Source organism: Chanodichthys erythropterus, chromosome 17, assembly GCF_024489055.1.
Source record: "Chanodichthys erythropterus isolate Z2021 chromosome 17, ASM2448905v1, whole genome shotgun sequence".
Taxonomy (NCBI): domain Eukaryota; kingdom Metazoa; phylum Chordata; class Actinopteri; order Cypriniformes; family Xenocyprididae; genus Chanodichthys; species Chanodichthys erythropterus.
This window is the reverse complement of record NC_090237.1, coordinates 41,458,030-41,483,127: the sequence shown is the minus strand read 5'-3', so window position 1 is coordinate 41,483,127 and position 25,098 is coordinate 41,458,030. Positions and strand designations below refer to the sequence as shown.

General features: G+C 39.1%; 1 protein-coding gene across 2 annotated transcripts in view; it reads left to right on the top strand.

Moving 5' to 3' along the window:
* The first annotated feature begins 5,730 nt into the window (after positions 1 to 5,730).
* The window catches only part of igsf10 (immunoglobulin superfamily, member 10), a 29,627-nt gene continuing 10,259 nt past the window's right edge, over positions 5,731 to 25,098 (top strand). Inside the window, exons 1-4 of one of the 2 annotated variants that reach the window (XM_067365567.1) lie at positions 5,731 to 5,868; positions 9,333 to 9,452; positions 15,301 to 15,564; positions 15,657 to 15,786. In XM_067365567.1, coding sequence (XP_067221668.1) covers positions 15,365 to 15,564; positions 15,657 to 15,786 — 330 coding nt within the window. In that variant the 5' untranslated portion in view covers positions 5,731 to 5,868; positions 9,333 to 9,452; positions 15,301 to 15,364. Of the gene's footprint in view, positions 5,869 to 9,332; positions 9,453 to 13,942; positions 14,049 to 15,300; positions 15,565 to 15,656; positions 15,787 to 25,098 lie in introns of those variants that run through there. The other variant, XM_067365566.1, reaches the window with a different exon arrangement.

Here is a 25,098-nt window from a genome sequence, read left to right as displayed (position 1 = left end):
AAGGGCATTTGGCTCAATGCAAAACAAACAAACAAAAAATGATACCCTTACATTGTGCAGGTTATGATTACATGAGTTCAAGGTCAGGTGCTAGAGTTCATGTGCCAAAGTTTGTTTCTGCTTCTTTTCCTTTCTGAATTAATCAACTTTTGAGTTGAGACAGGCACGGCTCGTGAAAGGACAGTTTCCAAAATGTGCTGTATTTTTATAATTCCTCTAGGTGTCAGTAGTGTTGCAGAAACTACATACTTCACCTTTAAATGGTATGGTGCATCAGCTTAGGACACAAAAAAAGACCAAACAAGGGAACTTAATTAAAGAGTCCAGTAATGGATTGTGTACACAGAGCATTCACAGCTGATATGGACGGCACACCCCTGATATATACATGCATTCACTGCAGAGGATCCATTGGTGAACAAGCTAAAAGTTCTCCAAATCTGTTCCAGAGGGTGAGTAAATTGTTTTCATCTTTGTGTGAAATTTTCCTTTAAAATATAGGTTCTTGTAAATTTGTCAGTCCACATCTGGTTGACTGAACCACAGAGTGAAAGGGGTCGGACACTATCAAAAATGTGATATTCTTTAATGCATCTGATGAAGGGTTGTCAAAAGTGCAGACGTTGGTACTGAAATTTTAAAATTGTGATGACACCAGTATTCCCCCCTAGCATTTTGAGCGTTGTTGAGCAGATTCTTACACACCTCTGATTGGTCATTGTGTTCACATGCTCAACGGATATGTCTGTGATAGGCTACGGAGATCAATGCTTCAAAAACATGTTGTAAATAGACATCAATGACACTCTTCACTGAGAGCTTACACAGATCACACGAGAGCGTTTGAAAGCAGGCATCTATCAGTGGATCCATAATATATCCGGATCTGCTGAAATTGTTACCACAGTAAATAAAACAACATTTCCAAGCAACGACAACTGCGCTAAGAACTAATGTGACAAGAAATAAATACTTACACGCTGCTGTCGACTTCTGCTGCTTCTCCTAATGACTTCTTGCTTACACTGGTTAAGTACTTTCCAGTGGCTCAACGAAAATAAAAGGAGGGTGGTGGAGCGGAGGCAGTTCTTGGGTGTGATTGAGTGAGCAGACAGGGAGGGCTCAAGGAGCGCTGTAGTGGATGCTGCCACCTGTGGAGGAGGAATGTGTGGCACATCCCAACTAAAAATGGAAGGAACTCCGTGAGGGCCGGGACTGCAGTCGTGGCCTAATGGTTAGAGCTGGGGTCTCCAAACTCGGTCCTGGAGGGCCACTGTCCTGCAGAGTTTAACTTTGCAGGACAGCGGCTCTCCAGGACCAAGTTTAGAGACCTCTAGGTTAGAGAGTCAGACTGGTAACCCGTAGGTTGTGGGTTCGATTCTCATTACTGTACTGAGAATTGCGTGGTTTGACCAATCAGATAAAAGGGCCATACAAAAAATGGAGATATTAAGAGACATCAAGGACATCAGAGAAAAGAAAAGAAAGAAATCAGTAAAGAAATATGGCCTAATCCTGCCATTAACAGTTTAAGCTCTTGAGGTCCTTGTGTGGTCCTCTCCCTCTGTGCTGTGAGTAAAACTGCAGACTCGGATGATTTGTGGGGCTGCGGCAGCGTTTGTCACTGGAGCAGGGAATCTGCGTTTGCTGCTGGTTCTTTCTTTTCTGAACGTACTAGGAAAGGACCTGTTGAATATATTGAAAAAAAGGTGATATTTTCAGGATTTATAAACATTTGTAATTTTATGCATTAACACTTCAGTATGGGGAGCAATTCTCACTTTTAACTAGCTGCTTATTGGCTTGCATATTGGTTGTTTATTAGTACTTATAAAGCACATATTCATGCCTTATTCTGCATGACCATATTCTACATCCCTAAGTCCTAGCCCATACCTAAACTTAAACGTAACAACTACCTTACTAACTATTATTAAGCAGTAAATTAGGAGTTTATCGAGGCAAAAGTCAGTTAAGTGAATATGTGTTCCCCATACTAAAATGTTACCTTGTAAGCAAAGACATTATTGTAATTTAAGAAATTATCTGCAACCTCGTCATCTCTTGCTGAATGCTGGGCTGTCTCAATCCCTGATTCTGTCAGTCAGATGGATTCAGAGTCAAACCCGGGACTGGCTCTGACCCTGAACCTGTTGTTCCTGACCAACTGTCCCTGTTTGTCACATCCACCAGCTGGAGTGAGCTTAACCTCCACCAGAGGGCAGTCCTGCCTAGGCCTTTACCATTGCATCACAAACTATGTTTCCCATAAACCTTTGCCTGGACTCAGTATTGTGTGATTACATCCACCTGTGCATCATTACCTTGTTAACCCAGCCTATAAAAGCTGTGTGTCTTTATTGTTTAGTGAGGATGTATGTTTTGTTCTGCATTTGCAGTGCTATGGATATCTAAACTTTAATTTTGGGTTATCTATACACAATACAAATTGTTGCATTTTTATATTGTAATACAGTATATTGTTGCACAATATGTTGTTACATCCCTGCATTATTTTGAATGTTCTCTGCAACAACAATTTTTATCATCAAATGTACAAATTATATGAGTGTGTGTGTGTATATATATATATATATATATATATATATATATATATATATATATATATATTTATTTATATTTTTAAAATGAACCAATAAGGCATGTGTTAAGGGGGAAAAAAATGTGTTGCTGTACACTACAGGACAGGAGTGACAAGTGTTTTTTGCTAGTTTCAGCTCGACAGAGATATCATTTTCACGTCCAGCTCCACATTCTTTAAATAGCAAATGCATTTGCGCCCATCTGTTTGCCCATGGGCGAGGTGTGTTCAGGCACAGTGTTGGTGTGTTGCTATTTTGAGGAACTGAAAATGACTGCGCCATTGACCAACAAAAACCTGGTTTAAAGTCAATGGTGCAGCATTTTTTTGTTGTTTAAGGAGTGCGTTAGTATTATGCGCCTATAGGCGGGTGCACAACACGTGTACACTCTGATTGTTACACACACAGGGACGCGCAGCAGCATACAAACATGCCTAATATTACAAATAAAGGATTACAATGTAAAAGATTATTATTGATAAAATATAAAGATAAAAATGCTTTGGTGATCCGTAGATGGTCTGCTCGCGCTTTAATCTCATACGAGCAGATCCGTTTCCTCACTAGAGAAGCATTGAGTTTTGCACTTGCAAATTCGGCCATGTAAATAGTGAATCCGCCACGGCACAATTGGCTTTTAAAGGGAATGGGAGATGAGACTCTGATTGGTTTATTTCATGTTACACCCAAAACACACCCATAACTCATTAAGACACTAGATACAACCCACGTGCCAGGCCACCTTACCATACCAAAGTACCATCTTTCCCATCCACTGGATTCAGATTGGATTGCGCCATGCACTTTAGACCATGCGTTTAGATCATTAAAATAGGGCCCATTATTTTTCTGTGATACTTTCCTTATTGTACATGTGTTTGAACGTATTAAAAATAACATGACTAAACATAAAAGTGAAGGGGAAAAAATGCCAGTTATTTTCAAAAGCAGCCCAAATTTTGTTCACCCGCCCAGTGCCTTTTTGTCCAGTCCAACATGATAAAAAGAAGCCTGGCAACAGTGGAGACTAGTATAAATTGACCAATAGCACCATCTGCTGTTTAGGAAGAGGTAGTTGCGCAATTGCATTTGTGAGAAAATCAATCTCATAAAAAGGCGCGGGTCTCACAATCGGTATGCATTTGTATGCACTGGATTTGGTATTTGTTCAAAGGTCACATGAAATTTGAATAATGGATTGTATTTATTTGTAAAATGTGACGTAAGTTCATTTTATTTTATATTTGTAAAACACAATATATTTCATTTGTTACACCACTGTGTTTTTGCAAAAAAAAAAAAAACTCTGACCTCTGTGTTTGCAAATCACTTTCTGTTTGTTTGCGAGTCTGTTTTTCCTATGCAGAGCACATCATGATTGTTTAAAATATGTGAAGAATGTAAAATGTATCATTAAAAACATATGTACACAAAGTTTTGAAAATGCACAAAACAAAATGATAAACAGCATCAGTTCATGTACTACTTCCTGGTTGACTTTTGCCCTATTTAGTGATTCCCCCTTTTAGCAATTCTTGCAGGCTAGCGGTCAAATCAAACAGTGTATCCTCACTGATGGTCATATTAGGGCACTTCTGCAGTGTGACTGCTGCCTTCTGAATTTCTTATCATTAAATTAGCATTTTCAAATGGAGACATTGCAAGTCTTTGGTCATCTGTGAGCTTAGCCCATGCTTTTATGTATTTCACTGCAGTTGTGAAGAATGATTTAGATGTTTCGAGAAAAGACTCTTTATAAAAAGCTCCCTGAGTAGACCTCTCAGCAAAACAGGGATTAAGATGTCATCACAGTTTTGCCTCAAAGTATATATAATTCCTAATATAACTGCCTTATAATTCCTAAAGTTCCAGAGAATATTACTGAGTAGTATATTATGGTATTCCTGCCAAACAAACTCACAAAAGCTCTTTAGTCTTTCCACTCTGACTGTGAAAATGTGAAAAATATATATGCATATGTGAAAGCTGTTTGAGATTAATGATGGAGTGTGACTCTGAAACCGTGTGCAGCTCAAAGCAGCCCACACACACTCAGTGTAAAAAATGAAAACATCACCCTTGGAAAAATATTGAAGGCATCATTGGAGGTTTGCGAGCTAAATATGGTGAGCCCCGGTTGAATGTGTATACATGTGTGAATGCCTATATCACTTTAATGTGTTTTCATATCTGCGATGCTTAGTCGCTGTATTCTTACAGAAAATGCATATGTATAAACACAATAATGTAATCGCTGCTGCTTTTATGCTTAGTAATTTACTCCTACATCAAATGCAAGACTGTAAAACATGACAGGCCTGTGCAATTAATCAAACTCGATTTTCAATTTCAATTTTGGCTTCCAACGATTATGAAAATACGACAATCGAGATAAATCCATTACTGTGCCACACTCCATTCCTTTCCAGCTTTGCGCTTTTGCTCTTCCTTATAAAAGCCCAAACTTAATGTGCAAATCAGTAAAACTGGCTGATTATGTCTTTTGTGAATGTAAACAGTTGGGTTAAAACCAGATGTGTATCAGTATATTGGATCCGTGCATTCTGTCTTCAGGTGACAGCAGCCTAGTAAACCTGCTGCCATCTCTTTCATTAATGTTAATCAAACATGTTAGTCTTTAGTGACCCGGGACATCATTCACTACCCTCCTCCTCATTCATTTTTTAAAGTTAGACATCAACCTTCTTGGTATTCCTCAATCAATTCATTATAAAGAATATAACAAGAAAAAAATCATAAAATTATAAAAGAATGCCTATTTTTGCTTTAATTTTGGGTAAAAATTGTATAGGGTGTATGAGTGTACGGATATTTTTTCTGCACAACAATAATTGAATCTTAGATGACAGAAAAGGTGCAGTTCACCTTTATTCCACAAGGTGGCAATGTCTGATACACAATGCTGAAGTGACGACTCATTCAGACAGAAAACGAAATAATAAGAGAAACATGAAATGGCTCAGTGATTTACTGCAGAGTAAGTACTAAACGCAATCAAACATGACTGTAACTGTTACAGGATGGATCTGGTGAAGCTGTTAGCGATCGAAATATTGATTTTGAAGATTTTGAAAATTATATAGTTTTGAGAATACGTTTGAGATCGCGAATGGGCTCATATTCGTGACCTCAAACATAAAACTAGCCCATTATTTGCTGAATTTACTGGAAAATGAGCTCTGAAGAGGACAGTGGTGATGGCATAAAACATCTGCTCAAACTGAACCCTTTCAAGCTCCAAAAGGTAACAAAATATGATTTATTTTATTCTTCTGTAATTGCTACTCTAATATCAGAGGAGTTTTATATTATCACTACAGGTAGAGATCCTTCCGTGTTAGATATAGATCCGGGTCGATAAAGACCCGAATATGTAAGAATGATTGGCGAAACAGTCATGCATTTAAGGTTTAACACAATTATAGATTTTGAAGCCTAAATAAAGTGGTCAGATATAAAAGGCTAACAGTTGGCTATAAACGTACTAAAGCACACCATGGTCGCGGATCAACGTCGTCACCACCAAGCTTCCTCAAACTGTATTTAAAAATAACTTTATTTAAAAACATGATAATGATCTGCGCTGTGTATGAATACTTTTCCACTTTTTCATGAGAAATGCTGTCCAAAAGTCCTGTTTGTCATGATGACGTCTAAAGTCCCCGCCAAAGGAAGTAGTCCCTTTTAGCAACTTGTTAGCAACCGCCGATTTTAAGACACAGTAAAAGTTTAAAAAAATCACGAGGGTTATATCTGGTTCTGTATGTACTGCATACATCAAAACGTGAAAATATTTAGTGGCTTTGTTAAACACAGACCTTATTTCAGCAAAAACCAATTCAGAAAACCCATAGACTTTCGAGCGGAAGTCCGGAAGTCCTTAAATGCTAACTCACTTCCGGGTTTTGCCTATAAAAAACACGTCATCCCTGAGGTACTCTATTAGCCCGGTTCTGTCAACAACACTGCATTGGCTCCCTATTAAACATTGTATAGATTTTTAAATCTTACAAAGCACTAAATGTTTAGGCGCCACAGTACCTGAGCGAGATCAACGCATTATAGTCCTTTGCGTTTATTGTGGTCTTGAAATTCAAGCCAGTTGATAATACCTAGAATATCAAGATCAACCGCAGGCGGTAGATTCTTTTCCTATTTAGCGCCCAAACTCTGGAACAATCTTCCTAGCACTGTTCGGGAAGCAGACACACTCTGTCAGTTTAAATCTAGACTAAACACCCTTTAAACTTGCATACACATAACACAGTAACATTTTTTATAATTCAGATCCCTTAAGGGATGTTTTGGCTGCATAAATTGAGTCAAACGGAACCAGGAACACTTCTAGAAACATCCAATGTATGTACATCATAATAGAAATGGCATGTACACTAATATTAGTCTGTCTGTCGTGATGTATCCCAATCTTCAAGCAGAAGGAACTGGATGAAATATTCTGAATGTTATCAATGACTTGTGATGCAGACTGGAATCATAATCACACCATGTTTGTTTTGCCAGAGAAGAACTGGCCCCCCGACTGAGCCTGTTTTCACCCAAGGTTTATTTCTTATTTTTTCTCCACTTCTGTCATTGATGGAGTTTGGGTTCTTTGCCACTGTCGCCTCTGGCATGCTTAGATGGGGATGCTTAATATTCAGGAATATTATAGATTGTCCAAATATTATTGATCAAAGGACATTTGTTACATATATCATTGGTTTGGGCTCAAAATATGTGCAGAGTTTAATGATTATGAAACACAATATCTGACGAATATCAAACATAAATCTAGCTTTACCACACTGTCAAAATTTAAAATTACTTCAGTACACAAGTGAAGTTTCCAGCTGCAATGTTCAGTTTAGACATATTTCATAAGAAAACATATCTCCACTGTGATTTGAACAGTCAGTGTGGGCCCACTTATCTCACTTATGACACATTTCACATCAAATCCTACCCCCACCCCCTCACTTAATTTAAACCATTCATATATATATATATATATATATATATATATATATATATATATATATATATATATAAGAAGTAGTTTCTGCGACACTAGTGGCATCTAGCAAAACCCTTGACTCAAACATCACAATTTTAGTGTGTGTGTGTGTGTGTAACCTGCAAAAAGATGACTAACAAAAAAAGATCAATGGACTCTCCATCACGGGAAATCTGAAGTTCAGCCTTTATATTGCTCTTACGAAAGGTTCCCGTTTACTCCAGTGACTAATTCTGCAGAGTGAGAGGACAGGATAGTGGAAAGCATTACTCAGATTGTGCAGATGAGCCCCCAGACACAAGCTGAGAAATGTTTTATTTAGCACTGCTGTCTTGACTCACTCCGACAATAAAGAAAGTGAGGCACAGGTGTACACCTGGAGAGGTCTTAGTGTCATAAATTAGTAAAGTATGTCATCGTCCTCTGGTCAACAGGAGATGATTTGGGAACAAAAGGAACTCCAGAGAGTTGTTTTCTTTCCCAGTTCTGGGTCATTACAGCCATATTCACCAATCCAAAACACATGTTTCATTGTTCTAAAAAATGTTCTCTTGCCCAACACTGGATAAATCTTCATATTTGAGAAGAGTCAGTTGGCCAGACAGGGCATTATGACACACTTTGATTAGAATAAAACATGTTCAAAAAGACTGCATCAAACCCTTTTCCTGATCCAGTCTTGCAGAGCACCCAGCTATCATTCCAAGGAATTATCTGTTTAATTGACATAATGGATATTCTTGTTATTGCTATGCATTTTATTTTTAATTTTAAATCTCCAAAGAGGAGAATGCTCTTTGGCATAACTTGGGGCAGTGAATGCAATGTGCCGATGTGTTCTTTCTTTATTTATATAGTGCTTTATACAATACAGATTGTTTCAAAACAGCTTCACAGTAATAAACAAGAAAATAACCGTGTTAATATAGCAAATTTTGCCAACTTTAATTTCAGCTGTAAATCGGCTCTAAAGAAGACAATCGGGCCATTGATCAGTTGAATGGTGATTCAGTTCAGTTTAATGAGTGTTCATTATCTGAAACAAACTCTTGTGATCCCATCCAATAGTGTCAGACTGATTGGTTATATTTTCTGAATATTAATTGTCTTTTAAGCCCCAACTGAGTAAACCACAGGCTCAAGGAACCAAAACTCTATCCAGTGACAGTAGTGCAGAAGAAAACTTTGGGAAAAACCAGGCTCAGTCAGGGATCCAGCTGTTCTCTGGCCTAACTGAACAAACACAGCATGTTTTATGATTCCAGACTGCATCATAAGTCAGTCATTTTGTGTACTGATATTTTTGAGTAAAGCTTGCTGCTTGGAGACCAGAATTAGGTGAAATGTTCTCAATATGTGGTGCAAAGAAAAAATACAGATTTACAAATGCAGCAAAAGGGGGTTTCATTAATATTGGTTAAAGAAAAAAAAAACACAAAGAAGGATGTTGCTGACATTAAACTTTGATAGTTCACCTAAAACTGAAGAAAACAACATTAGACCCCACTGACTTTGACTGTTATGTGTGAAAAATAATTGTTCCTGCCATGTCGGAATTACTGTAATTATGACATTCCGACTGTAAAAAGTGTTCACATCCTCATAGAACTTGTAATTACAACTTGCAAACTCGTAATTTTCTGAGAGCTCCGACCTTTACCACGTGTCTCATTTGAAGTCTGTGTCCTTCGCAGGTCACATTTGTCAGCCGCATTCATCATAGAGGCCGTCTCCTTTCACAAAAGCAAGTGGGACACTCTGAATGCAGACTTTGAATGCGTCCTGCTTTCACAGTAATTCGGAAGATGCATAAGGTTTATTTTTTGTTCTTACAGATAACCCACAATTCTTTGTGTCACCTTGAACAAATGTTGTTTATTTGAAAAAGAAAAAAAAATCTGACAAATTCGTGAGTATACAGGTGTAGTACACAGGATAACAAATAAACATTTAGAACAGTACAAAAGTTAAATAGAAAACCCTATGGTACATTTTAGGGGTCACTTTCGTATTTTCTTCTTTAAGATTTTGTATTGGCTAAGGTCTGAAGAGGAGGTGGGAGAGGGAGTCTGGGAGGAAATACTGGAAGACCAGGAGAAGAATCAGCGGGGGCAGTGGATCAACCTCTTCAAAAAAGACACATATCTGAACATCATCAGTTGCATCTGGGAGCACATGAAGAGACCGAATCAGTTGAGACTACAGCCTAAATTCATGAAGAACTGTGACCATTTCATGATGCTTGAACCTACCTGCAGACTACCTTAAAACTATATGTGCAAAACTTTTTTAAAGCCAAAGGTTGATCATACCTAATATTGGTTTGATAGTTATTAGAAAATAACTCTTCATGGACATATTTTTTCTTTTTTTTTTTCACTTTATTTCCGCATTTCCTTTCTTTTAACTCCAGCATACCCAGGACTATGCGACGGATGGATGGATGACAACATTTTCCCTAAATCATTTAAAGTAAATTGTTTCAATCATCTTGGCCACTGATGGAAGCCCTTATGGAAAACAAGTTTATTCAAGTGTGCTATTAGTATACATCTTTTAAACTAAAAAATAAGTATACTTTCAGTCTACTTTTTATGTACTTCACAGAAATAAACTTAAAATTGCACTTAAGTATACTTGACTTGTGCTCACAGAAAAGTGTTTATTTGGTGCATACTTGTACTCAATCTTTTGACTGAGATATACTTAAAAGTCTTAAGTATTTTTAAGTATACTTGGCTTATAGTTGTTTAATCTCTTGATTGAGTAGCCTATTAAATACTACTTTCACATAGTTTTACATACTGTCATAAACTTACACTGTTTGAAAATATTGTTTTGTAAAAAAAAACATGTTCATAATTCTGAGTATCTGAATTTTTGTGTAGGCTAGTCCTCATAGGAATTTATTTCAGATCTACTTTACTCTTTCCCCACCACTGCTGGAATTTTCCAGCTATCAGTATTTTCACTGTTATACTGCAGGGGGCGCTATTACACATCATCTGAAAGAGTACACAATTTCTGGATCAAAACACAGGTCAAGAAGAAACAGAAACAAGCACATTACAGCACCATATATGCTGCGTCCGAAATTGCATACTTCCCTACTATATAGTATGCGAAAAACAGTATGCGAGGCGAGTAGTATGTCCGAATTCATAGTATTCGAAAAATAGTAGGCGAGAAGTACCCGGATGACCTACTGCTTCCGCCCGAATTCTGTAGTACGCATTCGATGGACGCTGCGCTATCCCGTGATGCCACAGGAGAGGATTCTTCATATTCAAAAATGGCGGAAAGCGGCGATATGCAGCTCATTCAAGTCCTTAAGTACCTCAGGGAAAAACGGTGTTTATTGTGGTTAAATTGCACTTGTTTAACATAATGTAAGTAAACGGCTGACTTATTGAAAGTTTAAACAATGTAATGAGAAGATTAAGAGTTGGCTGTAAAAAGATGTTTAATCATTATTATTAACAGCACATCAAGCTAACGAACAGGTCGAGATAATGTTAACGTACATCCGCTTGTTAACACTGTTATTTAACAGAGACGTTCGTTGTTAAGCAGTTTAATGAGATTAGAAAACTTAACGGACAGCAACATTCAGGCGGCAGTAGTTTATAGGGCTCACAGTTTGTAGTTTTTTTAGAATATGTATATTATTATCATTGTATTTATTTGTATTGTATATAATATTTAGGCCATGTTGTGCATTTCTCTCGCCCTCTCTGTCTATCTACACATTATTTATTTATATATAATGTATTCAAGTTTGTTTATTGATTCATGTCTTTTGTTTCTCGTGTATTTTTATATGCATTCATTTTAACAATAAATTGCTTAATTTCGTTGCTTCAAATCGGCCTCTGTCGTGATATTCACAGATGTATTTTTATTCTGAGGTAAAATTTCCTAGCTAAATAGGTCATTATACTTTGACATATTTAAATTTGCGCGCTGTTGTGACGACGCATGACAAGTGACAACATTAACATGGCGGATGTAGTACGTCCGAATTCCATTCATACTACCCATATTCATACTATATAGAACGTACTGTTTTAACGGTCGGGAAGTACGTTCAAATTCAAATGTAGTACCTACTCATGTAGTATGCGATTTCGGATGCAGCCAGAGTTATATGAACTTATTTCTTCTCTTTAACTCCAATGACAAGTTTGGGGTTTTGAACTTTAAACTTAAAGTAATGCATTGTCTTGACTATTCGTCGGAGTTGAAACAAAGGTTGTCTTCAAGTTGAGTTAAGTTATGTTTAGTTGAGTTAACTCACATTTTTATGGCTGCAAGTGAACTTACATTTCTAAGTTTAACCAGCTGGAAATGTTTTACAGTATAACGTTACCACATATATATATATATATATATATATATATATATATATATATATATATATATATTATACCTATACTTACCACATAAAGTATAATTAAAAATGTACTTGAACATTACTTAAGGCGCGTTCACACTGTGCGATTTATAACAGTCCTTTACGATTGTTGCTTGTCAGACTGTAGGAACATGATCCTCATGTCACACTGAGGGATCTCAGCTGTCATTTATGACGTGTTAAAAACGGACGCGTGCTTGAAAACTTGTCCAGAGTTTTACATCATCAACCCACACACATTCGGTGACAGTGAGCTGCATTACACGTGCGACTGAAAAGGTGGCTATAACAAAGACAGAATTTCGTCGGAGGTAAAATTTGATCGCAGCGTACGCAATTGGCTGTCGGTGATCATGTCAAATAGCGATCAAAGAGACAGATTTTTGCCAAGGATTATAGGAATCTGTGGCGAGCGGGGCGGGCGAGAGCCGTGAGGGAACGGCGTGAGGCCAGTGACGCGAGAGTTAATGAGCTCCACCTGTGAGGCGCACCGGTCTTGAGTCTCTCACGGAGGAGCTCCGGGAGCATAAAAGGAGGATCGACGACAGTGAAGGACGAGAGAGGACCAGGCCTGGACTTTATTTTATGTTTTATTATGTTTTATTATGTTTTCAACCGGAGGAGCCATCACTGGCTGCCAGGAGGCGGTCGAGGATCGGGCTGTCCACCGAGCGTCCAGTGCCACCGCATGGCACCGTGAGGAAGAGCCTCTCGGCAGGCTGAGGACCGAGCGGCAGTGTGTCTGTGAACCGGACCAAGAATTTTTTTTTCTCTTTCTTTTTCCTCTCTCCCCTCTCTCATCCTGTCACTCCCCTTGCTTCCGTCTCCTTTCTCTCGTCTCGTCTGTCCTTACCCCCTGGTGCTGCGGCCGCCGAGACGCCCCGGGAGGGAGTAGAGCGCAGTCTCGGGAGACCTGTGAGGGGCGATGGGGGTATGTGACGAGCAGGGAGGAAGAGAGCCGTGAGGGAACGGCGCGAGGCCGGTGACGCGAGAGTTAACGAGCTCCACCTGTGAGTTAACTGTTGCGTCAACGGCCTCGCGCCGTTCCCTCACGGCTCTCGCCCGCCCTGCTCACCACAGAATCTTTTAGGATTCTCAAAATTTGTCCACAACACATGCAAATAGAGAAACGTGGGGACATTCTAAAACGCTTAATGTGAAAAAAGGCTTAACGTGGCTTAATGTACTAAGACAGTGATTTTAACTGACCAAACTCACTAAATATCATTATAATAAAGTATACTATGTGCAAAAAAAAAAAAAAAAATCATATGAGCCCAAAATATGATCTTAACACGTTTTTGCACATAGTATACTTTATTATAATGATATTTAGTGAGTTTGGTCAGTTAAAATCACTGTCTTAGTACATTAAGCCACGTTAAGCCTTTTTCACGTTAAGCGTTTTAGAATGTCCCGAAACGTGCTGCAAAAGTGGCTTCGATCTGGTTTGAGATTTTTTTATCTGAATATAATGAAATAATTTCTAATAAGTGCAAAAAATGTGTTTCAGTTGTTTGCTTCAACACGCACTAAGAAAAAAAATATATGTTTAGTACTAGGATAATTGCTAGTACTTTAAGTTTACGGACATTTTCAGAGCATCGCGTGATTTAAAATTGCTAAAACACCTGTAAAAAATCAATACGGAAAGTTCAGTCATATCAATATATTTCACGGACTTTTCTTTGAGTGAAGTCGCGTTCATATCTGTCCTCATGATGATGATGTTTTCCTTTTACTCCGTGTGAACCTCTCGCACTAAAGCGCAGTACAGACTGAAGAAGATCGCGAGGAGGAGGAGGATCAGTCTCTCGGTTTACACCATCAGCAGACGCGCGTTCTGAATGAAAGCTGACTTGATTTCACTTGATGTTCTGAACTGTAAAGAGACAGTAAAGGATACGACTGTTCCTTGCTAGGATTCTCTGGATTATCAGTTCCATCATGTGGACAGTGTTTCATATTTTATCTGACTAGTTCAGCTGTGCATTAGGTAAGTGTGCTCATGCTCTTTCTGTCGTATTAATTCATTTTTTGCTAATTCGTTGGCACATTAAAACAATTAAATCGAGATGTCGCTAATGATTTTCAGTACGTGTCAAAAGTGCATTTTCTGGTTAACTAGATGTTTGGGAATTGTTCTGAGACATAATAGCCTAATTAAATAAGGTTAACAATATTCATAAACACATAGTCATAATGTTTTCAATATCAACATAGGTACAAAACAGCCAGGTTTTCCGTATATTGTAATCATTTTTATCACATTATTTCTTAATGTGCTCATGATCTGTTTTGTCTTAGAAATGCACATTTTTGTCATATGGACATTACTTCGACAGTCACCTCTGATAACAGATTACTCTTGATATAAAGTCTGTAGAAACATGCACTGCTTTGAAACGATAGGCCTATGTATTGTGAATAAATGGGAATTGAATTAATAAACATGCATATAATATTTTGATATATTATGAATAATTACCTTTTTATTGTTGAATAAACATACTTTTTTGTAATACGATTGGCACTAAACTATAAAGATTTTTTTTTTAAAGGGTAATGCTTAAAATGTACTTTTGTCAAGGTCTCAGGAGAATATTTTAAAGTTATTTTGCATGTAACACTTTGTTAAAGCATTAGTTCACTTCAGAATTAAAATTTCCTGATAATTCACTCTCCTCCATGTCATCCAAGATGTTCATGTCTTTCTTTCTTCAGTGGAAAAGAAATGAAGGTTTTTGAGGAAAACATTCCAGGATTGTTCTCCATATAGTGGACTTCACTGGGGTTCAACGGGTTGAAGGTCCAAATGTCAGTTTCAGTGCAGCTTCAAAGAGCTCTACATGATCCCAGACGAGGAATAAGAGTCTTATCTAGAGAAACCATGATTTTCTAAAAAAATTTTAAAAATTTATACTTTTTAGCCACAAATGCTCATCATACATTGGAAAGGTCACGTGTGATGTAGGCGGAAGTACCGCGGTAGAACATCGAATTTTTTCCTCCAACTTCAAAAACCGTCCAACATTGCTGTTTTACCTTTTTTTGTAAAGGGTGTTTGACTAAGTCTTTGAATGTTCGCTTTGTAAACACTGGATCGGTACTTCCGCCTACGCCATGCGTGACCTTTCCAACATGATTACGTCATGCGTGGAGCATCACAGAGCATTCTGAAGTGAACTAATCCTTTAACGGTGGCGAATGATAATGTAAAAAATTTATTCATTATTTTCTTCTTACAGAAAGCTACTGATTAATGGCTTGAGCTTGTCACAAATAAGGAAGAAACAGATCTCCTTCTCCAGAATGTGTGACCCAACAGCAGAGTCGTGTGTGCTGTGGAGATTCATGGTGCTTCTGTGTGTTTTGGCCAATATAACACACAGAAGCAGCGGCTGCCCCAAATCATGTGCCTGTTACGCTCCATCAGAAGTGCACTGCACATTCAGATACCTGAGTGAAATACCCAGGGACATTCAGCCAGCTGTGCAACGAATTAACCTGGGGTAAAACATACCACATGGAACTTTCTCTAAAAAATATCACAGAAAACGGCTTATATTGGGCGGATTCCTGCATTTGTAATTTTGTGTTTCAGGTACAACAGTTTATCAACTCTTAAAGCGAACGACCTCTCAGGACTAAAAAATCTGGAACTATTAATGCTGCATAGTAACACTATCAAGATTGTTGAGGACAGCTCGTTCCATGACCTCACATCTCTGCAGGTAAAATACTCAGTTCACTACTTTGAGATCAACATTATATAAATCAAATTCTGTTTTTAAGGTATGTTATCCAAGTTTTTTTCCTTTTTTTTTCATATTTGAAACATTTACACTTAAAACAATGAATATGTGATGCAGACTTCAGTCATATCACTGTTCTAAAAAAAGCTGTTTTATTTAACACAAGGGCTATTCATCAATATTACGTATGTCATGTTGGGATCACATGACCAGCCACATTCTAATCACTGCTCCAGAGTGTTCAGAGAGTAATTTGCTATGGCTAGGATGCATGTATCTTGCATGTTATCTAGTTAGCTTCACTGTTTTTAAATAGCCCAGTGTTACGTTCACACTGTCAGTCCAAATCTGTATTTTTGTGTATCCGATTGGAATCCATTCTATAATTATTGACGTCCACATTGTGTGTCCATTCTGTGTTTATTCTGTGCTGTCGTCTCCATTGGTCTCAAAACATGTCTCCATTATATTGTCATTTTCTGCTCGTCTGGCACTTTGCAACAACAAGACCTTGTTTCTGCAGCGACTTTCAGCATGTTTTCTGACGTCTATAGTTTACATGGCGTGAGAAAGACATATAAACCATGCAAAATCCAATCAGATTGTGATGGGAGAAACATTGCTTGCTGGTCAAAACAGTGCAAAAGCAATGAGATCTAGGCCCAAACGTATTGACACCTTTTACAAAACAATTTAAATGTTTTCACAGCATTGTTTCCAATATAATTTACTATTCATTAAATATTAGTGCCTGTATTATGCGTTTTATTTAGGGTCTTTGCTAATCATACCATTTACATGTAATCTCCATATTGGGTTAATCAATCAATCCAAACTCCATTTTAAAAAGTAATTAGTTAAAAAGGTTAATTTTCAAGATGAAACAATCAACTAATCAGAATACATCCTTGTCAAACTGACATAAATGTAAAAGCTCGTACACAGGGAGCCGCGTTTAGATGTATACGTAAAAATTACATATCGTATCTGCATTTCATCCAGACGGATCCGGCATTTTGGGAGTCTGAAACCGCTATTTTTTAAAACCAGGTCCCAGAGTGGATAAATCTGAAAATGACACCCTTGCATTTTCATGTCTGTATATTTTGTGAAACAAAGAACGATGAGGAAAAAAGAAGATTGGCTTTGTGTGGATGTGCCCTAATACATTCTCATATCCTGAGGGATTCAATCAACAAGCATCAAGGTAACAACTTCCATTAAAAAAAAATAAAAAATCAGACAATACACACAATACATTCCAAACATCACCAAAAAAAGTAAATAATCTTAATTCATACCTTTTGGAAATGGATTGTTCAAATTAAAGATCCTTTGTTGCATGTTACTTCAGCCATTGCATCTGCAGTGACACTGTGGACCTTTTTTGTCTCACTTATCCTATTGTCTAAGAGTTCCCATAAGTTCTCCTCTGCTGAAGCTGATGGCTGGGGTTACTGGTGGAAGCAGTGTTGAGGTTTCACGTATCACTGCACTGCATTAAGCATTGCAATCCTTCACTGCAGCATCGACTTAAACCTGAAATCCAAAAGTGTGCCAACATCCTTATGGATTCTACACCTCCGAAGCATTGCTTTATCTTTGTGCTCAAGTCATTTGTGAGATCAATTGCTGTCGGTGTGCTTTCCCAGCAGGCACCTTGATGTTGAAAAGACTCCAAATTGACTTCAAGTGTTGTCAAAAAACAGGTCAAAAATGTAAATCAAAAACTTGACGTCCATTTGACATCCACACACTGATGTTCTTTTGACCACCAAAATAATGACACAAACGCAATGCAATGAAAGAACTTTTATTCAGCAAACTTGAAATCGGTAATACAAATATAAATTAAAAAATGGATCTATTCTGATTGAGAACAAAGATCAATGGCTGTCTGGCTCTTTTGGCGTCCCATACCCCCATATCTGTTGGGAGCTGACCGGAGATAGTTCTTCATGTATTTGTTGATGTCAGCCTCAGACGATGCTGGATTTGACTGCTGTACAGCACCTGAATGAAGATGGAACAACTTTGTTGTTCGTTGTATCACTCGTTTTAAGCCTACAGATTTAATTGCACGATTTTCAGACACCATCACTCATAGTAACATACTGTATCAAACCACAAAATAATTAAAGCATGTATAATCTTGATCAGTAATTTCTTCCAAGTGAGCCACACCAGCAGGATAAAGTCAACAAGCAAGTCGCCACAATAAAAAACAAATAAAAAAACACACACTGAAATACACATCTGCCTAGTACGCCACTGCCATTCTAATAGTACAAAACTGTTAAGGTGTACAAGTAAGTCTTATCCACACTCAATATTTGTGTAAGGCCTGAACAATCGTCCCAATGATGGTTTCCCATAGGGCGGGGAAGGTTTCTTGTGCATTCAGTCTTTTCAGCGTCGCATTGTAGTTTAATTCCAATTAACCTTGCATCTGACTACATTTTATAATGACCTCAAATTTAGGTTAGAATGCCAATTGATTATAGAACATTTATATGATAATTTATCTAGACATTTGCTTATTCTATTTAACTCTTTACTAGTGCTGGGCAACGATTAAATATTTTAATCGCGATTAATCGCAGCATGCGCAAAATTCAATAATGAAATCAAGAGTAGTGTATTGCGTAATTTTATTCTTTCAAAGTACTGCTGTATGAACAAAAGTGCAATAGAGAATATGAACCGACGTCACACCTCGTTGCATGCCGGGGCGGCGCCGCCATTTTGACAGGATCGCCCTCTATTACTCGTACTGAAATTAATACGGATTCTTGCTTACCTTTTGTTTTGTTTCTGCCATTAAGTGGAACGTTAACACTTTTAATGGTATCGTTTGCAGGGAATAGAAGCTATTTTATTGCATCGCATGATAATTTATTTTTTATTTTTTTCACTGAAGTTTTGTAGAATTTCGTTTACAGTGTTGATCTGTTTACCGTGTCGCGCGCTGGACGCTCACCGCTGCTTCAGCCATCGTATGAATATCCAAATAAATCTATGTAATTAACACACTGAGAAAAGTCGATTCATTTATTTGTTGGAAACGTTTAAATGATGCTTAAACGAGCATATTGAGTAGGCCTACAACTGTTGTCATTGTAATTCCCCTTTTCCACGATCACAGATGAGGAGAATCAGAGATTATGGGTCAAATTCAGCGGACAGACGGACACGAACACACTGTATTTTTATATTTATTTTAACAAATGACAACCACACTAAGCCTTTATAAAACCGTTATGAAGAAAATTTATAAAATGGTTACATTTTAAGTGATACTGAAAGTTTATATTTTGGTGTCATCCGTTTTTCTGCATGTGCTTTATTTGTAAATAGAATTTGGTCTCTTTAATATCAGTCTAAGTGCATTAAGCGTTTTCTTGAGATGACATGAGAGGAAACCGTTTAAGATATAAACGTGTTGCATTCATATTTTGGGCTCATTTGTGTATCTCCACACAGTATGCTTTAATAAACATGTACAGAATTGTTGGTCACATGAAGCGTTTTGTTAAGCATTTGAATGTCCCCGTCAAGTTCTGCTAATTCACGAGCGCAGTGAGAGTCAGACTCGCAAAGGTAATGTTAATTATTAAATCAAACGAAACCAAAACGTTCAAAAACACTTAGCAATGTGATTCTTTTATTGAGTGATAAGCAGTGGGTACCTTTTTCCATTTTTCTGTCCGCACCAGATATTTTCTTTTTCGCGCTGTAGCTCTCTTAGGCACACAACAAGTGCTTTCATTGGTTGAGACGCGTGATGACGCTCATCCCAAGCAGCCAGTAGCCTACTGACAAACATCCCACCCCTCCTGTGACCCATGGTTTGTGTTGTATTCGGTTGTAGTCTATCTATGTGTATTAAAAAGCAGTGAGCAAAGGACTTTCAAAATAAAAAGTATGTTAACGCGCGATAAACTAATTGTCGGCGTTAATTAATTAATGCGTTAACGCGATAAAAACGCGTTAACTTGCCCAGCCCTACTCTTTACTCTTATTATACTCGTTCAGCTGTTATGCAGGCCCATGATCAACAACCAGAGGTTATGGCTAAAGCAATTTAACAATGCTGCCCATGCTTGCTATTGATCTAGAATCTCGCCTGATGTGCCCCATGATCCATACAATCTGAGATCTAGTATGTACTTAACCATGGTCATAGATTTGCGGTAAAAACTGATACATCAATACATCAAGTCAATAACTTCAGAGTAAGTCAGAATAAAACCAAATGTAACAATTTATTATTAGTCAGGTAAATGTATCATGCCAAGTACATAATCAATTCAAAGATGATCAATACAAAACATCAAATGCTCAGAAACAGAGTAAAAGATGTACCTGACATCTGGAAAATACATAACGATGAGTGTCTGGAAGACACTGCTTTATGCGCGGATCTGGCTACAGAATCGCACCTTGAGCTTCTGCAATCTCTTTAAATACTCAGACCAAGACAGAAGCTTCTTTCAAATGGAAAAATGAGTTCACAATTGGAATTTGCATTAATCGGGGCCCCAGACTGGGTAGCTTACACCTTTTTGGGGACAGAAATCTATTTGCACGAAAGACGGTGTGAAATGGGGCACACCCACTACAGAAAGCAAAATATCTCTAAACTATTAAAACCCTTATTACCTTCTGGTTTACTTCAGTGGGAATGAGACCTTTGTACCAGTCGCACTGAGATTTCAAATGATGCCAAACATGTATAGCATTGTGTGAAATCAGTCTTAAAGGGTCATGAACCAGCACTCCGAATCTTGCCGGTAGTACATGATGACGTCAGATTTTGTGACATTTCTCCGACTTTGCTTTTCAAACCGGAAGATAGAAATAATAACTAATTTTAACTTTTAAATAAAATTAATGAGTACCTTTAGTGTTTTCAATGATGTGCAGCCTATACATATCTGTTCACAGCTCAAAAAATGTGTTCTGGGGTTTAGCCATATTTACATGAGTGCATTCTAGAGAACATGTATGAATGTTCCCATATCATTTACATTTACCAGGAGATGAAAATGAATGAAAGTGTGGTATGATGTGATACTGAAGGACATTGCGCTCACCTGCAGGGTGTGTTGTTGTTGTGAGAAAGCGGAGCTGATGTGTTCCTGTGCGCTCCAGCCCAATTTAACCTCTGCTTTTGGACATGGAAAGCACAGGGATCCTCACGCTATCTTTTGCACTCAAACGTTACTATCTCTAAAACAAATTCTATCCAACGCTAGGCTACTGTAGACTACGACAGTACACAACAGCTTTGGGAATCAACAGCATAGAGTTGAGTAGGCTACTTTTAAATGTTTCCATTGTGCATCTGCAGTGCTGAAAAGCTTGCCGTGCAATGAGTAACACTGATACACATAGACATTATATCCTCTAATCATACTAGAAAAGTAATGTAGTACTATACGTACCAATTATAACTTGGCAGAGCCATACTTTGGCCCTGTGCCATCCAAGTTCATCATGGCCATCAACCTTTTAGAACTCTGCCAGTGCAAAAAAAAAAGTGCAATCAGTAACCACTTTGTGTTTTCCTGAATGATCAATAAAAATAAGTGACAAGAGTAACTGAGTCTTCAAGCAGAGGAGGACTGTCTTACAGTTTTTCTCAGTCACTTTAATGACGATTTGGGAAATGCACCAACGTTTGCATAACATTAAGTGCATTGCTCAAACTAATTAGTGCAAACGACACCACACAGTGGATTACCTCTAAAATGCTTAGTTTACATCTCAAAAGAAACTAGCTATGCCAATCAACATGTCAGTGGCAACAGAATGAACTGTTAATGAATCACTTATGACCAAGTTGGTCAAAATGGTTAGCAATGTTGTCAATATGACACTTTATTCTGTGAGCATTTTCTTACAAAAAAAAAAAAAAAAAGGTACAAGGCTGGAGTTTTTCTGTTTGGCAATTTCAACAGTAAAAAAAATGCACACATAACTGAATGTGGCATGTGGAATGACATCAGATATAATTCTTATTTATTACATACTTTTGCAGTTCTGTTTGTACTGCAGTTTGACATCAGTCATTGTCATAAAAAGAGAAAGACTACTTACAATACAGCAAATAATTCTAGAAAAGTGTAATAGAAAATGGCAAAATGTACAATACAGATATTGCATTTTGGCTGACATGACATTTAATTGAAATTTGGACACTAGCTATTGCATGTGTGTATGAAAGCATTTGCTGTTTGGTCGAAGACATGACAAATAGCTTTATATGATGTGCAGAAATGACTAGATCATGTCAAAATTGAGAAGATCTTCAATTCTAATCTGACACACCAAAGCAACTAACAAAACTGCATTATGGAGTTTCATGTACCCTTTCATCACATTTTTCACACAGTACTCAAGGTTTGCAGCCCCGACCTTGACCGACTCTGACATCTAAAGACATTTTTTTTTTTTTTTTTTTTATAAAATAAAAAAGGAACAGCATTACTATTGGCCTGGCAAAGTAATCCTGATCGTGAGATTCCTCTGTCCTTCATCAGCCAGTTGCCCTTCCAGATTCTTGCGCTCACACCTGCTGTTAATCTTCTCCAGGTGGAACTGAGAGTCTGGGGGCTCAAAGTTTTGGCCCACCTGGGACAGCTTTGCCCGAATATCGGCGAACAGATAGAGGACCCTTTTTTGGAACTCTGAAGGTCAAATGAAAATGAAATTGCATTCATCCCTTTAGCCACAACAACACGATCTGTAAGAAAATAATGAGGTACATTTAATTCACTTATCTAAAGAAAATAGGTCATTGCCCTGTTGGTGCTGGTTCCCTTCTACATGAAGTGTGGGACCACCAATGAGAAGAGCGGGAGCGCTGGTGTGGTGCGGACAGTGGGATCTCTGCAATGGAGCATGGGTTCTGTGGCACTGCTGGTGGGGAGTGTGGGATTTCTGGCACAGACTGTGGAACTGCTGGTGTTGAGTGTGGGATCTCTGGCGTGGACTGTGGGACTGCTGGTGTGGAGTGTGGGATCTCTGGCACGGACTGTAGAACTGCTGGTGTTGAGTGTGGGATCTCTGGCATGGACTGTGGAACTGCTGGTGTTGAGTGTGGGATCTCTGGCACGGACTGTAGAACTGCTGGTGTTGAGTGTGGGATCTCTGGCATGGACTGTGGAACTGCTGGTGTTGAGTGTGGGATCTCTGGCGTGGACTGTGGGACTGCTGGTGTTGAGTGTGGGATCTCTGGCATGGACTGTGGAACTGCTGGTGTTGAGTGTGGGATCTCTGGCGTGGACTGTGGGACTGCTGGTGTTGAGTGTGGGATCTCTGGCACGGACTGTGGAACTGCTGGTGTTGAGTGTGGGATCTCTGGCACGGACCGTGGAACTGCTGGTGTTGAGTGTGGGATCTCTGGCATGGACTGTGGAACTGCTGGTGTTGAGTGTGGGATCTCTGGCGTGGACTGTGGGACTGCTGGTGTTGAGTGTGGGATCTCTGGCACGGACTGTGGAACTGCTGGTGTTGAGTGTGGGATCTCTGGCACGGACCGTGGAACTGCTGGTGTTGAGTGTGGGATCTCTGGCACGGACTGTAGAACTGCTGGTGTTGAGTGTGGGATCTCTGGCATGGACTGTGGAACTGCTGGTGTTGAGTGTGGGATCTCTGGCACGGACTGTAGAACTGCTGGTGTTGAGTGTGGGATCTCTGGCACAGACTGTAGAACTGCTGGTGTGGAGTGTGGGATCTCTGGCGTGGACTGTGGGACTGCTGGTGTTGAGTGTGGGATCTCTGGCACAGACTGTGGTTCTGCTGGTGTTGAGTGTGGGATCTCTGGCGCTGATTGTTGGACCAATGGTGTGGAGTGTGGGATCTCTGGCACGGACTGTAGAACTGCTGGTGTTGAGTGTGGGATCTCTGGCACGGACTGTGGAACTGCTGGTGTTGAGTGTGGGATCTCTGGCACGGACCGTGGAACTGCTGGTGTTGAGTGTGGGATCTCTGGCACGGACTGTAGAACTGCTGGTGTTGAGTGTGGGATCTCTGGCACGGACTGTAGAACTGCTGGTGTTGAGTGTGGGATCTCTGGCACGGACCGTGGAACTGCTGGTGTTGAGTGTGGGATCTCTGGCACGGACTGTAGAACTGCTGGTGTTGAGTGTGGGATCTCTGGCACGGACTGTAGAACTGCTGGTGTTGAGTGTGGGATCTCTGGCACGGACTGTGGAACTGCTGGTGTTGAGTGTGGGATCTCTGGCATGGACTGTGGAACTGCTGGTGTTGAGTGTGGGATCTCTGGCATGGACTGTGGAACTGCTGGTGTTGAGTGTGGGATCTCTGGCACGGACTGTGGAACTGCTGGTGTTGAGTGTAGGATCTCTGGCGCGGACTGTGGAACTGCTGGTGTTGAGTGTAGGATCTCTGGCATGGACTGTGGAACTGCTGGTGTTGAGTGTGGGATCTCTGGCACAGACTGTGGAACTGCTGGTGTGGAACCGCTGGTGTGGAGTGTGGGATCTCTGGCGCGGACTGTGGGACCACTGGTGTTGAGTGTGGGATCTCCGGTGTGGACTGTGGAGCTGCTTGTGTTGATTATGGGACCGCTGGTGTGGAGTAACCACCCTTGGTGGAAAGAACAGGCCTGATGGATGATAGAACCAAATGGAACAATTGCATGACAGAATTGCTCCAATTATATACACTGGAAAAAGACATAATAGAAGTTATGATGCTTAACAGTTTGCTTACTGTGTTGTGCTTGTGCTTCCACACATTGCTTCTGCAAATTACACCCAGTTCCAGAACGATCTGGGCTGCTGTCATCTGTGTAAGAGAAACAACAGTATTATTACAATGCATAGTGTCACAAGACATAATATTCTCCAGCACCAAAAACTAGGGACCTGTAGGAGTGTGCACTTATTGTATACCTAAGATAAACCCTGAGTAGTTTTTTTTTTTCTTTTTCTTTTCTTTGATATCCTCGTCAGGACTGCATTTTTCTTCATTCAGCTCTGCAGTTGTTGTTTGGTTGAATGCCTCATGCATTTTCTGCTTCTCTGAAGTAAATAGAAAACAACCACACTTTTAATAACTTAATTTGAGTATCACAAAAAAATAAAAAAAAAAATAAAAAAAAAAGGACGCAAGCTTACTTGACTTCAGTTTGAATTTCAGCAATGGAAACGTTTTCCAGTTGCCTGCTGGCTGTCGCATCTCTTCGACTGCTTTGGTTACGTTTGCCCCTGATGGCCAGTGAACCATGCTGTTCTTCATCCAAACCTCTGGAATGACTCC